General features: G+C 39.5%; 2 protein-coding genes across 2 annotated transcripts in view; both read left to right on the top strand.

Moving 5' to 3' along the window:
- Positions 1-4787, top strand: part of CYSLTR1 (cysteinyl leukotriene receptor 1) — a 59676-nt gene extending 54889 nt beyond the window's left edge. Inside the window, exon 3 of the mRNA XM_017518818.1 lies at positions 2899-4787. Within this exon, the coding sequence (XP_017374307.1) occupies positions 2926-3936 (1011 nt within the window). The 5' untranslated portion in view covers positions 2899-2925 and the 3' untranslated portion in view covers positions 3937-4787. The remainder of the gene's footprint in view (positions 1-2898) is intronic.
- A 316-nt stretch (positions 4788-5103) lies between these two features.
- Positions 5104-10020, top strand: LOC108296348 (histone acetyltransferase KAT7). Its single transcript, XM_017518817.2, has one exon. It carries the CDS (start codon positions 6308-6310, stop codon positions 7292-7294), a length of 987 nt encoding a protein of 328 aa, XP_017374306.1. The 5' UTR covers positions 5104-6307; the 3' UTR covers positions 7295-10020.
- The last annotated feature ends 8505 nt before the right edge of the window (positions 10021-18525 follow it).

Below are 18525 nucleotides of genomic sequence, written 5' to 3'. Positions count from 1 at the left end.
TTCTGAGAATTGGTCTTTGAGCTCTGGGATTCTTTCCTCACATTGGTCTATTCTCCTGTTAATATTTCCATTTGTACTATTAAAGTCTTGAAGAAAGTTATTCAGCTCTAGAAGATCAGTTTGGTTCTTCCTCAAAATGGCTATTTTATCTTTCAGCTCTTGTATCATTTTATTGGATTCATGAGCTTCTTTGAATTGGGTTTCAACTTACTCCTGAATTTCAATGAACTTTGTTGCCATACAGATTTTGAATTCTATGTCTGTCATTTCAACTCTTTCAATCTGGTTAAGAATCATTCCTAGAGAGCTAGTTTGATTATTTGGAGATAAGAAGATACTCTGGATTTTAGAGTTGTCAGAGCTCTCCCACTGGTTCTTCCTTGTTTATATGGACTGATGTTCCTTTAAGGTTTGAAGTTGCTGTCCTTTGCATACGGGTTTTTGCTTTTATATTCTTTGATGCCCTTGATGGTTTGACTGGTGTAACTTAAGTTTAGTCAATTGACTTTGTTTCTGGATAATTTCAGGGGTCCAAGGTTCAACTCAGTCCTCCTGAGCTGTGTGCTTATCTTTGGTGGGCTGGGACCAGGCCCACATTTTTTTTCTCTGGTCCCTCAAGATTAAGAACCTGCTGTTCTGGAGGAACCAAGGTGTTCCCAGTCTACTGACAACAATACGTCAATAGGGACTGCCAGCAAAAGCACTTCAGGGGGTGATGGTGGGGTGGCAGTGGGGTCTGTGCACATGTGCTGGTAAAGTGGTGGGGAGAGGCTGCAGGCAATTGTATGCTAGTGGCAGTCCACCTACAAAAGCTCTCTGACTATTATGCAGGGAAAGAACTATGGTGAAAGAACCATGGTGGTAGCTGCTAGCAAGTTATTTGGCTGGGCAGCTGAAGCTGTGCTCCAAGCAGGTCTGGCCAGACAGGGACCCTGCGAGAGTCCTGTAGACAAGGGGGTCCTCAGATCAGGCTAGCCCTATCCTATGAGCAAGATAGTCCTGCTCTGTCCAGTTCTGGCAGCCAACAAAAGATGAAGCCACCTAGAGGAGTATGGTGATCCTTGAGATATGTGTAACCATGACCATGTTCCACTATAGCCATTCTGGTGCCAAACACTCTGGACTCTGTAAAGGCTGGATTTCTGTCTCTGCCAGCTCTCTGAGCAGTTCTTCCTGCCAGCTCAAATGTCCATGGGGGTCATGGGGTTTCCTGTAGCTAAGATTCCAAATGCCCGTGGCCCAAATGTCCTTTTCTACTCCAAGCCTATTTCACTCATCTCTTCCCCAGGAGCTGCTCTGGGCCAGGAATTAGTCCTAGCACTGGGTATGCCTGTGCAGTATTCTCACCTTCCTCCCATTTCAGCCCAGGGTCTGCATCCTCCATCTGTCCACTTTCAATGCCTTTTTTCCAAGGATCAATTTGGAGTGTCCCAATCTTCATCACGGTCTGGTCTTTTGGTGGAAGTTCTTTCTGCCTGCATCTAGTTGGCCATCTTGGCTCAGAAAATCCATCCAATTTTTATCTTATACCAAATTTCTTGGTAAATAATAATAATAATAAAATTTTTTAATGAAAGGAAAAAAAATGGAACAACTAGCTGGGATGGTTAGTTGGATGGATGCTACATCCTCAATAGCAACTATAATTGTTAGCAGTAGTAAATTTGGGAAGTTACATCTCACCTGCCACAACTACCATAGCTATCTGTTTCTGTATCCTTAGTAAAGATCAGTCCCCTTCATGGCTGGCAGTTTTTGTATACTCAAGTAGTATTCCCACCTTACAAACCCCAACACCTCTCTCACCAGGGAGCAGGAGTTGTGTAAAAGGTCAACATCAGACTTTCAATAGAAGATTGTCTGATATATATTGAGTTCCTTCAACCTTTATAAAGAATTAAAGAGAATAATATAGAGAAAAAAAGAAAGAAATCACTACTCCTACAATACAGTATCTCACCTCAAGCCCTCTCTGATCAGAACTTGTTGACTGCCCTCAGTGACAGAGCTGAAATAGACTAGAGCATGTATAAACTATAAGAGATATTCTTCTTATAAGAGAAATAACTGTATATTGCTAAACAGTAGAAGTCTAGAAAGTCTAGAAAGAGAACAAAAATGAACGGCTACAACATATTTCTTACCCAACAAGTATATTCCAACTAGTTGTACTACATCTTTCTTCAGAGCCTTAATGGTACAGATTTTAGAAATGTCCTTTATCACTCTGAAACATTTTTGCCATCATTAAAATAACTAGGTGGCTTCTAAGATTTCTCTAGCCATGGCGTTCTGCAGTTATAGATAGAGTCAACCATGTTGTAGATTAATCATCTTCCCCAGGGAAGGGAGCTTCATCAACAGCAAATTAGATTATTTCCATAGGTATGGGCAGCACTCAACAGATGTTACCAAGAAAGCCCTCTTCTTGAAGGAACCAAGTATTTTCAGTCAGATTTTATTCTCTAAAATAATTCAGAGATTTTCCAATAGATAGATAGATATAGACACAGATATATTCATACATGTGAAACTGCTATCTTAAAGCTTTTCTCTAATAGAAAAACAAGCTCATTTGAAAGGAAAATATACCAAATTGTACTAGAGTAGTATGATTTAAAATACAAGAGGGCTGTTTTACCTAGGTCTTGAAGATTTAGAGGAAGACCATCAGAAAAACATGGATAGGAAAGGAGGAAAAAAGGGCTTCCTGGATGCCTGTAGGACAAAAACTCTTCTCCTGAGGAAAAGGTAGAGCTGAATCCCTCCTCATTGCCTCACTACACTCACTTCCTGCTGTGGTCAAAAACTTACATAGTGACACTATGAAATGAAACATTAGTACTTCCTGTAATTTATGGTCTGGTTAAAATTGACAATTTTTTTTATATATTGTAGGCAAAAAGCAGACATTCCTAGAGAAACATGGATGGAACCGGAAACCTGACAGCATCTTCTGCCACATGCCATGACACTATTGATGAATTCCGCAATCAAGTGTATTCCACCTTGTACTCTATGATCTCTGTTGTAGGCTTCTTTGGCAATGGCTTTGTGCTCTATGTCCTCATAAAAACCTATCATGAGAAGTCAGCCTTCCAAGTATACATGATTAATTTAGCAATAGCAGATCTACTCTGTGTGTGCACACTGCCTCTCCGTGTGGTCTATTATGTTCACAAAGGAATTTGGTTCTTCGGTGACTTTTTGTGCCGCCTCAGCACCTATGCTTTGTATGTCAACCTCTATTGTAGCATCTTCTTTATGACAGCCATGAGCTTTTTCCGGTGCATTGCAATTGTTTTCCCAGTCAGGAACATTCATTTGGTTACACAGAAAAAAGCCAGGTTTGTGTGTGTTGGTATTTGGATTTTTGTGATTTTGGCCAGTTCTCCATTTTTAATAACCAAGTCACACAAAGATGAGAAAAATAATACCAAGTGCTTTGAGCCCCCACAAGACAATCAAACTAAAAATCATGTTTTGATCTTGCATTATGTGTCATTGTTTCTTGGCTTTATCATCCCTTTTGTTATTATAATTGTCTGTTACACAATGATCATTTTGACCTTACTAAAAAAATCAATGAAGAAAAATCTGTCAAGTCATAAAAAGGCTATAGGAATGATCATGGTCGTGACAGCTGCCTTTTTAGTCAGTTTCATGCCATATCATATTCAGCGTACCATTCACCTTCATTTTTTACACAATGAAACTAAACCCTGTGATTCTGTCCTTAGAATGCAGAAGTCAGTTGTCATAACCTTGTCTCTGGCTGCATCAAATTGTTGCTTTGATCCGCTCCTATATTTCTTTTCTGGGGGTAACTTTAGGAGAAGACTGTCTACATTTAGAAAGCATTCCTTGTCCAGCATGACTTTGCCCAGGAAGAAAGCCTCTTTGCCAGAAAAAGGAGAAGAAATATGTAAAGTATAGTTTAAACCTATTTCCAGTCCAAACCAATGAGAACAGTTTCCCAAATGAGTACTTTCTCAAATCATTTAAATAAAATACAATTTTGTATTAATATTTCATGAATACTTAACTATATATGCCTACAAATCTATCTCATTTATGCATTCACATTACTAGATATTTGTAGATATTTTAAATGCTAAAAATTCAGACCATGACTAAGAACTAAATTATAGATAATTTTGACCATTCACCAGAATTTGAAGAGTATTTGTATCTTTGCACTATAAAATATGTCTCATATTAAGGTTTGTATTTTCAAATAAAAGCTTTACAAAGGATAAAATATATAAAATTCGTTCATGTAAATTATATGTAAGCTAACAGTTATAAAATTTTTAAAAAGATATAAAATTGCCAATAGTTCTCAATCATTCTAACATATTCCTTTGCATGCATGCCATCAGATGAGAACAGGAGATAAATACAAAATAAACTACAAAGGATTTATGAAGAAAATTTTGAACGTTCATGTTACAAATTCTTTTAAGAAGTACATACATTTATGTATATGTATACAACTATATGTAAGAGACTTTACTCTGATATACATTATGGTTGAAAGTTCACTGTAAGTTTTATTATTATTTAATTACTTTTTGTTGGTATGTTGAGAAGAATATCATTGATATGTTTACAGTGAGTTTTATATTACAGTGGACACTTTGATCTTAAAACAGACACAATAACTCATCTAGGCTCAAATATAATATTCATGGACAAGCTTTTGCTGAAGTGTAGTGTGTACTTTAACTTTGTGTTTTAAAAGGTACATTACTTCAGAGGAAATAAATGATAACTATAAAGAAAAAGGAAAGTTTTGGGAAAAATTTCTATCTGAATCTGCCATTTGTACATTATTTCTATTTCATTTCTAATGTTGTAGTCCCTTGGGAAAAAAAATTACAAAACATAAAGACAAAAAACCTCTAAGGCATAGTAATAGCTTGTGCTCATTTATTTTTAATTTACCTGTGACCTGACCATACCTATCCTCTTATCCTATACTATTTTTCCCTTGCCGGAGACAAAGATCAAACATAACATTTATTACAAAATTCAATCCTCATTTTTCATTTACTAATCCTTCTGCTATTCAGCTAGCAGCACGATATGGTAGAAGAGCACTAGATTGAAATCCAGAAGACCTGGATGCTAACCTGGTCTCTATTGCCTACTAGTTATGTAACTTTAAGCAAATGACATAAACTCTAATCCTCAGCTTCCTCATTTGTAAAATGGTAATAATACTTGCCCTGCATTTTTATAGGGCATTTGTGAAACTCAAATTAGATCAGGTATGTTAACGTTTTTAAAAATATATCACAAGGGCAGAACGCTTCAGACGCTGAGAGACAGGAGGCACTAGGGATCGTCTGCAGGATTAGGACTGCTGCAGAGGTCGCCACGAAGCCCGCCGGAGCCACAGTTCCTGCTGCTGCTGCCGCCGCTGCCCAAATCAATCAGAACCGTCGGGCCGCAACTGCCAGCAATGCCTTAAAGGAAGAGGAATGCAGGCAGTAGTTCAGATGGACCCAAAGATTCCGGTTTTTCTACAGATCTCAAGCACACAGACAGTTCAGAAAGTGATGGCACATCCCGACAATGTGCTCAAGTTACTCGCTCCTCAGCCAGGCTAAGCCAGAGTTCTCAAGATTCCAGCCCTCTTCGAAATTTGCAGTCTTTTGGCACCGAAGAGCCTGCTTATTCTACCAGAAGAGTGACCCGTAGTCAGCAGCAGCCTACTCCAGTGACACTGAAAAAATACCCTCTTCAGCAGACTTGTTCATCTGGCTCAGAAACTGAGCAAGTGGTTGGTTTTTCACATAGAGAAACGAAAAATACAGCTGATCATGATGAGTCACCACCTCGAACTGGAAAGGATCCTTCTTCTGAGTCTGACATAGACATTTCCAGCCCCAAAGTGTCTCACGATGAGAGCATTGCCAAGGACACGTTCCTGAAGGACTCAGGCAGTGATCCCTCTCATTGCCCCAAGCGCCGTCACTTTCACGAAAGCTACAACTTCAATATGAAATGTCTGACACCAGGCTATAACCATCTAGGATACCTTACAGGAAAACATGAGAGACATTTCTCCATCTTACGAGGCCCTCTCTATGATAACCTCTCAGCTGACGAATGCAAGATGAGAGCACAGAGCCGGGATAAGCAGATAGAAGAAAGGATGCTGTCTCACAGGCAAGATGACAACAGGCCTGCAACCAGGCACCAGGCACCAACAGAGAAGCAGCTTCAATATAAGGAAAAAGTGGCTGAACTCAGGAGGAAAAGCAATTCTGGACTGAGCAAAGAACAGAAAGAGAAATAGATGGAACACAGACAGACGTATGGGAACACACAGGCACTTCTCACAGAAAACCTGACAAGCGAGTATCAGTTGGATATTTTCCAAAGAGCACAAGCCTGGGCTTCAGAGGATTTGAAGAAGCTAAGGCTGCAAGGCCAAATCACAGAGAGAAGCAACATGATTAAAACAATTGCTTTTGGCTGCTATGAGCTTGATACCTGGTACCATTCTCCCTATCCTGAAGAATATGCATGGCTGGGACGTCTCTATATGTGTGAATCCTGTTTAAAATATATGAAAAGCCAAACGATACTCCACCAGCACATGGCCAAGTGTGTGTGGAAACACCCACCTGGTGATGAGATATATTGCAAAGGTTCAATCTCCATGTTTGAAGTGGATGGCAAGAAAAACAAGATCTACTGCCAATACCTGTGCCTGTTGGCCAAACTTTTTCTGGACCACAAGACATTATATTACAATGTGGAACCCTTCCTGTTCTATGTTATGACAGAGGCGGACAACACTGGCTGTCACCTGATTGGGTATTGTTCCAAGGAAAAGAATTCATTCCTCAACTACAACGTGTCTTGTATCCTTACCATGCCTCAGTACATGAGACAGGGCTATGGCAAGATGCTCATTGATTTCAGTTATTTGCTTTCCAAAGTCGAAGAAAAAGTTGGCTCCCCAGAACGTCCACTCTCAGATCTGGGGCTTATAAGCCATCACAGTTACTGGAAAGAAGTACTTCTCCGCTACCTGCATAATTTCCAAGGCAAAGAGATTTCTATCAAAGAAATCAGTCAGGAGACGGCTGTGAATCCCATGGACATTGTCGGTACTCTGCAAGCCCTTCAGATGCTCAAGTACTGGAAGGGAAAACACCTAGTTTTAAAGAGACAGGACCTGATTGATGAGTGGATAGCCAAAGAGGCCAAAAGGTCCAACTCCAATAAAACAATGGATCCCAGCTGCTTAAAACGGACCCCTCCCAAGGGCACTTAAAGTGACCTGTCATTCTGAGCCAGCGAACCCCAGCAGTAGGAATCCGTACCCTAGGGATCTGTCTGTCATTTCTGTTGCTCTTGTGATTGGCAAGTACCGTTTAGGAAGGCCATCCCCCTCAGGACTGTCCTGGCTCTGACCTTCATGTACACTGCAGACGCTGGTTCTAAGGAACTGTTGTTTCAGCCTCAGTGAGGTTGCCTGGATGGGATCTGTATTAGACTTGAGTGCAGATCTCTCAGCACTGACCTAAGGAGTTTTGTTATGGTACTGTACGTGTCCAGCCACTGGTTCTCTCCTCATGTCCTCTCGCCCCATGAGGTTGTTCTGTGTCTTCTAAGCATGGTACTAGTGCTTGCCACCTGTCACCAGCCCTCCAAATATGGCTGCCACCACCAGGACCTTTCCAGTTACTCCTAATACATATGTTCTATGGAGGGGCAGGGAAGAGGTGGCACTTGTGAGTGTGTGTGGATTAGGAGGGGGTCCATTCACTTTGGGCTATATCTTGCTTTAAATTTCTTTCCTTCATTTTGATTGAGAGACCTCTTTTTGATCAGTATTGGGCTAACCAGAGCCAAATACTTTTGAAGAGCTTCCCAGGGACTAGTCATGGTAACAGCATATAATTTATCGGAATGAGATGGAGAGAAAAATGAAGTGGTGGTTCTGTGCTTGAGTTCACCTGTGGGCAGTGGGCAGTGTCTTGGGAGAAGGGAATGGATACTTCTTTTTGCCTCACCAGAAAGGACCCACCAGTAAATGTTTCCTTCTCTCTTTACTCCCAGTCCCTTTGTACATTTGCAGGTGCCAAAGTCATATCCAGTTCACCCTTTCCTGCTACATGCTAACTGGTTAATTATACTGCAGAAACTTTTTCACCTGTACCAGTCCCGATGTACATCTGTCCTTCCATATAAATTGCACTGGTTTTGTCTGAATGCCCTGGGAGAAGTTGAAAATGATTGAAAGTGCCTTCTGTATTTCAGCCCATGACAGCAAGGCAGAATGCCCGCCCCTGCCAAGGTTTGCTTCTCTTTTCAATGGTGCCTCACCCTCCCTCTAGGATTAAAGTGCTTCTGCCCTTCCATGAATTCCTCCTCCATTTCCTTTTTGGGATTCGTACCATCCTTCTTTTGTCTGGTCTTCTATTTTTGGTGTTGTTCAAGTGGAGGAAGAGATGTTTCCTCTAATTTCTCTCTAGCCCATTATAACCTGCTATCTTGGGGCAACTTTTGATGTATGACATGTCACCCTTCCCAACTTGGTCTCCTGCAACATGCTGTTTTCATGTGGAGCCCTCACCACAATCCCTGATTCTGGTCATTTGTGCCTTTCTCTTGTCATCTCTGTATACTACTTATATTCACTGTGGGTTGTGAGAGCTAATTTTAAGCATGTTCAGTGGCAGCTCCCCTCCAGTTTCAGTGTCACTGTTAAAATTTATCCAAAAGCAACTTCACTGGGAGTTTTCTTAAGGGGTAAAGGCCTTTTAAAGAAGCTAAACCCTCCGCCACGTGGTAGAATGTGCTCTTCTATATCTAGCCCTCAATAAAGCATGTTCTCTGCTCAGAAAAATATATATATATAACAAGATATAATTTTAAAGTATTTAGAGGTGGTATTATTAAAATTACTGAGTAATACTTACTACATGGATTCTCAGTTTTGAAAGAATTTAAACAAAATATGGCCATAGTTAAATCCTACTCCACATCAAAGAATCTTGTGGTTTATTTCTTCCAGGATTTTGCCCATGTTATCATTTCTAGTCATAGTCCCACTTCCTCCCATACAGCAACATACCATAAAACCTTCAATTATTTGCAAGTCCACCATAAATTTGGTTTTTTTTATGTCTTATGTATTTATAACCTCTATCACTCAGAATAGTACTTAATGTTTTCACCAATTTCTCCATATGTGTTAGTACTGTCTCCCAAAGTGGAGTTATCACTTTGTGGAATTATAAATTCCTTGAGGTTGAAAATTATGTATTTAAGTGGTAGTATCTAACATTTAATAAAATCAAATGATGTACTATGTTCTATTTTAAGTGCTTTACCCATATCAATGCATTTTTTACTTACAACTGCCCTGCAAGGTATGTACCACGATTATCCCTGCTTTGCTGAATTAAAAACTGAGTTGAGGTTATGTAACTTGCTCAGTTCGTCAGCTAGTAAACATCAGAACGAAGGTTCAAACCCAGGCAGTCTGATTTCACAACCCATGTTCTTAATTTGCTATAATATCCTGCTGTACCATTTTCAAGCAAAAAGCTTCAGCTGTGCAAGAGAAATACGTTCTAGAGATCTGTTGTACAACACTGTTGTCTATAGTTAACAATACAGTATTGTATACTTAAAAGTTTGTTAAGAGGATATATTTCATGTTAGGTGCTCTTATCACAGTAAAAGATATATAAATATATAGAGAAAAAGGGAAATATAGAAAATAAAAGTTTATTTTTTAGTGATTTTTTTAATGATTTGTTCATTTATTTTAAAAACTAGGTTTAATTAAACTATAAGCTTATATTTTTTAATTACATAAACACATGAACGATGACCTAAAGCCTATTATTTGAGTTGGAAGAACATCTTAAGAATATTATATCCTGGCCAGGAACAGTGGCTCACACCTGTAATCCCAGCACTTTGGGAGGCTGAGGCAGGTGGATCACGAGGTCGAGAGTTCAAGGCCAGCCTGGCCAACATGGTGAATGCCCATCTCTACTAAAAATACAAAAATTAGCTAGGTGTGGTAGCACACACCTGCAATTCCACCTACTTGGGAGGCTGCGGCAGGATAATTGCTTGAACCCAGGAGGGAGAGGCTGCAGTGAGCCAAGATCACACCACTGTACTCCAGCCTGGGTGACAGAGTAAGACTTCATCAAAAAAAAAAAAAAGAATATTACATCCTAGAACACTGACATTGGAAGAAGCTTCATATTTGTGATTCATAATGGCCTTCACACACATTCTTTTGGTTGTAAACAGTTATTTTAAATCTTATCAGCTATTTAAACTCTCATATGTACTTACTTTTTTATTTTCCTCAGCCAATATGGTTTCTGTATATCAAAAAAAACTCAAATATTGAAATAATACTCTACATTTTCATCTACAAAATAAACATAAATGGTTTTGTATACTCATCTTAGACTGTAAACTCTGTTTTTCTTGGTTGCCAAAACCTCCTAGCCTTTCACTTTAGTGATAATTTTGCATTTTAATTGTCCTTTTAAGAAAATTCAATATATATTTCAATATCTACTTCTTACTAACACTTTAGTGACTCCAAAGGTAGAAAATTCAGGAGCTTGAAAGGTGAGATTAGATCTCAGCAATGTAAATTTGTGGACCCTTTATGGTAAGCACGACTGCACTGAAGGTAGGAAAAGAAGCTCATTTATTATATTCTACTTCATGCGTACAAACCCAGGTTAAATTGGCTTTGCCTGATACTAAAATATCGAAATGTTTCTGAGAAGCCAAATCCAAAACATTTCCTTGATCCACCCAGAGCTCTGTTACTCCACATAAATCTCAAGACAATTTCTAACTGCTCATTCATCTGCTTATTTCTTGCCTTTTCTCCGCACTATTTGTAATCTCTTCATATAATCCCCTTCATGATAACTCTACTAAATCACAAGAATGTATTTCTTTTCTAAATTACAAAGGCATAACTTAAACTTTATTAGATTCAAATGGAACACATGCTCAAGTGACATTTAAATTCGTATACCCAAGGAGTTGACCTTTACAGTTTCTCTTGATAGCTAGTCACTTGATCTAACAAATGTTTTACATGGCACTAGCACTATCTTAGAAATTTAACCCAATTAAATTATTCTTACAAAAAAGTGTCCTTTTGGTGCAGAAAGTTATTTACAAAACGAAGTAAAAGTATGCCCTTGCCCCACTGCATTGCACTCTGGGTAAATGAAAATTAGCATATTTGTTTCTGAAAATTCACAACTGCTTTTGTTTAAGTGTTTTTTCACCTTCATAACTTGAAAGAGTAATGGTATCTTGAAGACACAGACAGTCATGAAAATTAAAGAATGAAAAATAATGTTTTACATCCCATTAAAAAACAGATTATTCTTTCTGCAACTTTGGCAAAGAATATTTCAAATTATTACCTAATTCTAGTCTCCCTTAAAAAAAAGTTAAGGTTGGCCAAGATGGTCAAATAGGAACAGCTCCAGTCTGCAGTTTCCAGCGAGAATGCACCAGAAGTTGAATGATCTCCACATTTCCAACTGAGGTACCAGGTTCATCTCATTGTGATTGGTTAGACAGTGGGAACAGCCCAAGGTGGGCAAGCCAAAGCAGGGTGGGGCATCACCTCATCTGGAAGGTGCAAGGAGCCAAAGAACACTCTTGCCCAGGCAAGAGAAGCCATTAGGGACTTTTCTGGACATTCCAGCACTCTGACTCAGATATTGCATTTTTCCCACAGTCTACACAACCTGGAGATCAGGAGATTCCCTCTGGCACCTACAATGCCTGGGTTTCCAGCACAAAACTGGGTGGCTGTTTTAGTCAAGTGGTGCCTGGAATGCCAGCGAGACAAAACAGCTCATTCCCCTGAAAAAGGAAGCTGAAACCAGGGAGCCAAGTAAGCTGGCTAGGTGGGTCCCACCCCCACAAACACCAGCAAGCTAAGATCCACTGGCTTGAAATTCTGGCAGCCAGCACAGTAGTTTGAGCTCGACCTGGGACTTTCGAGCTTGGTGCAGGGAGGGGTGCCTGCCATTGCTGAGGCTTGGGTAGGTGGTTTCAACATTGCCTGTGTAAACAAATCCACCAGGAAGTTTACACAGGAAGGTTACAGAGCAACAGGCAACAAGAGCCCAACAAGGCAGCTCAGCAAGCCCTCTGCAGGCAGACTGTCAAGTAGATTCCCTTCTTGCTGGGCAGGGCATCTCTGAAAAAAAAGACAGCAGCCCACCAGGGACTTACAAAGTTCCCACTTTCCCAGGGACAGAGCACCTTGGAAAAGGGACGATTGTGGGTTTTGCTTCAGCAGACTTAAATGTCCCTGCCCAGCAGCCCTGAAGGGAGCAACGGATCTCCTAGCACAGTGCTTGAGCTCCATTAAGGGACAGGCTGCCTCCTCAAGTGTCTCCCTGACCCCCTCCCCCCACATGTGTCCTAACTGGGAGACACATCATACAGGAGAGTTTGGCTGACATCTGGCAGATACCCTATTGGGACAAACCTACCAGAGGAAGAAACAGGCAGCAGTCTTTGCTGTTCTGCAGCCCTGCAGATGATTCCCAGGCAATCAGGGTCTGGAGTGGACCTCCAGCAAATTCCAGCAGACCTGCAGTAGAGGGGCCTGACTGTTAGAAGGAAAACTAACAAACAGAAAGAAATAGCTTCCACATCAACAAAAAGGATGTCCACTCAGAAATCCCATCCAAAAGTCACCAACTTCAAAGACCAAAGGTAGATAAATCCACCAAGATGGGAAGGAACCAGTGCAAAAAGGCGGTAATTGCCAAAAGCCAGAACACCTTTTCTCCTCCAATGGATCACAACACCTCACCAACAAGGGAACAAAACTGGATGGAGAATAAATTTGACAAATTGACAGAAGCAGGCTTCAGAAGGTGGGTAATAGCAAACTTTCCAAGCTAAAGGAGCATATTCTAACCCAATGCAAGGAAACTAAGAACCTTGAAAACAGGTTAGCCAAAATGCTAACTAGAATAATCAGTGTAGAGAAGAACATAAATGACTTGATGGAGCTAAAAACACAGCACTAAAACTTCATGAAACATACACAAGTTCCAATAGCTGAATCAAACGGTAGAAAGGATATCAAAGATTGATGATCAACTCAGTGAAATAAAGCAATAAGGCAAGATTAGAAAAAAAAGAGGTAAAAGAAGAAATGAACAAAGCCTCCAAAAAATATGGGATTATGTGAAAAGGCCAAATCTACATTTGATCAGTGTACCTGAAAGTGACAGGGAGAATGAAACCAAGTCAGAAAACACTCTTCAGGATATTATCCAGGAGAACTTCCCCAACCTAGTAAGGCAGGCCAGTATTCAAGTCTAGGAAATACAGAGAACACCACAAAGATATTCCTCAAGAAGAGCAACCTCAAGGCATATAATTGTCAGATTCACAAGGATAGAAACAAAGGAAAAAATGCTAAGGGCAGCCAGAGAGAAAGGTCAGGCTACCCACAAAGGAAAGCCCTATCAGACACAGTGGACACCTCAGCAGAAACCCTACAAACCAGAAGAGAGTGGGGGCCGATATTCAACATCCTGGAAGATAAGAATTTTCAACCAGAATTTCATACCCAGCGAAACTAAGCTTCATAAGTGAAGGAGAAATAAAATCACGTATGGACAAGCAACTGCTGAGAGATTTCATCACCACCAAGCCTGCCCTACAAGAGCTCCTGAAGGTAGCACTAAACATACAAAGGAACAACCAGTACCAGCCATTCCAAAAATGTACCAAACTGTAAAGACCATCAACACTATGAAGAAACTGCATCAACTAATGGGCAAAACAACCAACTAGCATTTAAATGGCAGGATCAAATTCACATAAAACAATATTAACCTTAAGTGTAAATGGGCTAACTGCCCCAATCAAAAGACACAGACTAGCAAATTGGATAAAAAGTCAAGACCCATCGGTGTGCTATATTCAGGAAACCCATCTCACATGCAAAGACACACATAAATTCAAAATAAAGGGATGGAAGAAAATTTACCAAGCAGACAGAGAGCAAAAAAAGCAGAGGTTGCAATCCTAGCCTCTGATAAAACAGACTTTAAACCAACAAAGATCAAAAGAGACAAAGAAGGGCATTACATATTGGTAAAGGGATCAATCCAACAAAAAGAACTAACTATCCTAAATATATATGCACCCAATACAGAGGCACCCTGATACATAAAACAAGTTCTTAATGACCTACAAAGAGACTGAGACTCCCACACAATAATAGTGGGAGACTTTAACATCCCACTATCAATACTAGACAAATCAATGAGACAGAAAATTAATAAGGATATCCAGGACTTGAACTCAGATCTGGACCAAGCGGACCTAATAGACATCTACAGAACTCTGCACCCCAAAACCACAGAATATACATTCTTCTCAGCACCACATTGTACTTATTCTAAAATTGACCACATAATTGAAAGTAAAACACTCTTCAGCAAATGCAAAAGAATGGAAATCATAACAAACAGTCTCTCAGACCACAGTGCAATCAAATTAGAACTCAGGATTAAGAAACTCACTCAAAACCACACAACTATATGAAAACTAAACAACCTGATCCTGAATGACTACTGGATAAATAATGAAATGAAGGAAGAAATAAAGATTTCTTTGAAATAAAGGTTTCTTTGAAAACGGTGAGAACGAAGATACAACATGCCAGAATCTCTGGGACTCATTTAAAGCAGTGACTAGAGGGAAATTTATAGCAATAAATGCCCACCAGAAAAGCCAGGAAAGAGATAAAATTGACAGTCTAAAGTCACGATTAAAAGAACTAGAGGAGCAAGATCAAACAAATTCAAAAGCTAGCAGAAGGCAAGAAATAACTAAGATCAAAACACAACTGAAGGAGATAGAGACACAAAAAATTCTTCAAAAATACAATAAATCCAGGAGGTGGTTTTCAAAAAGATCAACAAAATAGATCACTAGCCAGACTAATAAAAAAGATAGAAGATACAAATAGATGAAATAAAAAATGATAAAGGGGATATCACCACCGATTCCACAGAAATACAATCTACCATCAGAGATTACTACAAACACCTCTGTGCAAATAAACCAGAAAATCTGGAAGAAATGGATAAACTCCTGGACACTTACACCCTCCCAAGACTAAATCAGGAAGAAGCTGAAATCCTGAATAGACCAATAACAAGGTCTGAAGTTGAGGCAGCAATTAGTAGCCTACCAACCAAAAACAGTCCAGGACCAGATGGGTACAAAGCCGAATTCTACCAGAGGTACAAAGAGGAACTGGTACCATTCCTTCTGATACTATTCCAAACAATACAAAAAGAGAGAATCCCCCCTAACTCATTTTATGAGACCAACATCATCCTGATACCAAAACCTGCCAGAGACGCAACTAAAAAAGAAAATTTCAGGCCAATATCCATGATGAACATTGACACAAAAATCTTCAATAAAATACTGGCAAACCAAATCCAACAGCACATTGAAAAGATTATCTATCACGATCAAGCCAGCTTCATCCCAGGGACGCAAGTCTAGTTAAACTTCCACAAATCTATAAATGTAATCCATCACATAAACAGAACCAAAGATAAAAACCACATGATTATCTCAATAGAGGCAGAGAAGGCCTTTGACAAAATTCAACAGCGCTTCATGCTAAAAACTCTCAATAAACTAGGTATCAGTGGATCATATCTCAAAATAATAAAAGCTATTTATGACAAACCAACAGCCAATATCACACTGAATGGGCAAAAACTGGAAGCATTCCCTTTGAAAACTGGCACAAGACAAGGGTGCCCTCTCTCACCACTCCTATTCAACATAGTATTAGAAGTTCTGGCCAGGGCAATCAGGCAAGAGAAAGAAATAAAGCATATTCAAATAGGAAGAGAGGACGTCAAATTGTCCCTGTTTGCAGATGACATGATTGTTTATTTAGGAAATCCCATCCTCTCAGCCCAAAATGTCCTTAAGCTGATAAGCAAGTTCAGCAAAGTCTCAGGATACAAAATCACTGTGCAAAAAATCACAAGCATTCCTATACACAAATAATAGACAAACACACAGCCAAATCATGAGTGAACTCACATTCACAATTGCTACAAAGAAAATAAAATACCTAGGAATACAACTAACAAGGGATGTGAAGAACCTCTTCAAGGAGAACTACAAACCACTGCTCAAGGAAACAAGAGAGGACACAAACAGATGGAGAAACATTCCATGCTCATGGTTAGGAAGAATTAATATCGTGAAAAGGATCACACTGCCCAAAGTAATTTATAGATTCAATGCTATCCCCTTCAAGCTACCAATGACCTTCTTCATGGAATTGGAAAAAACCAACTTAAACTTCGTATGCAGCCAAAAAAGAGCCCACAGAGCCAAGACAATCCTAAGAAAAAAAAAAAAAAAGCTGAAAACATCACACTACCTGACTTCAAACCATATTACAAGGCTACTGTAATCAAAACAGCATGTACTGGTACCAAAACAGAGATATAGACCAAAGGAACAGAACAGAGGCCTCAGAAAGGATGCCACACAACTACAACTATCTGATCTTTGACAAACCTGACAAAAACAAGCAATGGGGAAAGGATTCCCTCTTTAATAAATGGTGTTGGAAAAACTGGATAGCCATATGCAGAAAGCTGAAACTGGATCCCTTCCTTACACCTTGTACAAAACTTAACTCAAGATGAATTAAAGACTTAAATGTAAGACCTGAAACCATAAAAAACCTAGAAGAAAACCTAGGCAATACCATTCAGGACATAGGCATGGGCAAAGACTTCAGACTAAAAAACGAAAAGCAATGGCAACAGAAGCCAAAATAGACAAATGGGATCTAATTAAACTTAAGAGCTTCCGCACAGCAAAAGAATCAGCAACCAACAGAATGGAAAAAAGACTTTTTCAATCTACACATCTGACAAAGGGCTAATATCCAGAAACTACAAAGAACTTAGACAAATTTACAAGAAAAAAACAACCCCATCAAAAAGTGGGCAAAGGATATGAACAGACACTTTTGAAAAGAAGACATTTATGCATCTGACAAACATATTTTTAAAAAGCTCATCATCACTGGTCATTAGAGAAATGCAAACCAAAACCGCATTGAGATACCACATCATGCCAGTCAGAATGGTGATCATTAAAAAATAAGGAGACAACAGATGCTGGAGCAGATGTGGAGAAATAGGATTGCTTTTACACTGTTGGTGGGAGTGTATATTAGTTCAACTATTGTGGAAGACAGCGTGGCGATTCCTCAGGATCTAAAAGCAGAAATACCATTTGACCTAGCAATCCCATTACTGGGTATATACCCAAAGGATTATAAATCATTCTATTACAAAGATGTATGCACACGTATGTTTATTGTGGCACTGTTCACAATAGCAGACTTGGAACCAACCCAAATGCTCAACAGTGATAGATTGGATAAAGAAAATGTGGCACACATACACCCTGGAATACTATGCAGCCATAAAAAAGGATGCATTCATGTCCTTTGCAGGGACATGGATGAAACTGGAAACCATCATTCTCAGCAAACTGACACAAGAACAGAAAATCAAACACCACATGTTCTCACTCATAAGTGGGTGTCGAACAATGAGAATACATGGACACAGGGAGGGGAACATCACACACCAGGGCCTGGGGGGTGGGAGGGCTAGGGGAAGAACAATGGAGATTAGGGGGATTGGGGAGGGATAGCATTAGGAGAAATACCTGATGTAGATAATGGGACGATGGATGCAGCAAACCACCATGGCACATGTATACCTATGTAACAAACCTGCATAATCTGCCCATGTACCCCAGAAGTATAATAAACAATTTTTTTTAAAAAAAGGAAAAAAAGTTCAAGCAACTGACGAGAAACCAAGAAAGTTTATCCTCTTTTACTCTTCCAAATAGTTTTCCTTGTTATGGATAAAAGTTACAGTAGCTCAACATAAGATTTGGCTCTTTATTCACTCCACAGAAGGAATTTTTGTCACTAAAGCAACAAATGTTATAGTTCTGCAGTGCTTGATGTCTGACTCTGTGTCTTTTCCCACTATACCACATTTAGTACTCAGCATAACTGGCATCTTGAATGAAGCCTTTCTTCCCCTGTTTTGGGAGGGTCCTATTGACAATCTATATTCTAATATTGTTAGAATATTGGAAGAAGCCTAAAGTTATTGACTCAAGGGAGTGAGAAGCTAGTGTATTAACAGAAAAATTGGGCCTTTCTCAAGGCTGAAATAATAAGGGACGCTTAAGGTGAGTGTTCATATCATTATAAAACCCCAGGATGCACCTTGGAATGTTTGAAAGAAGTAGATTGAGGCGATATTAGGACAGTATATACACAAGGGCACTCAAGTGCCCAAATGGATGACAGGAGATCTGTTTAGTTTGTATGGTCTTCCCTCTGGTCAAGTGCATTATTTATCAATAAACTTTAGA

The sequence above is a fragment of the Cebus imitator genome, unplaced genomic scaffold, assembly GCF_001604975.1.
Source record: "Cebus imitator isolate Cc_AM_T3 unplaced genomic scaffold, Cebus_imitator-1.0 Scaffold705, whole genome shotgun sequence".
Lineage (NCBI taxonomy): Eukaryota > Metazoa > Chordata > Mammalia > Primates > Cebidae > Cebus > Cebus imitator.
The sequence above is the reverse complement of the archived record's forward strand: the minus strand, read 5'-3'. Positions and strand labels throughout refer to the sequence as shown.

Coding starts and splice junctions, on each gene's coding strand:
- LOC108296348 (XM_017518817.2), top strand. CDS start 6,308: ATGGAACACAGACAGACGTATGGGAACACACAGGCACTTCTCACAGAA.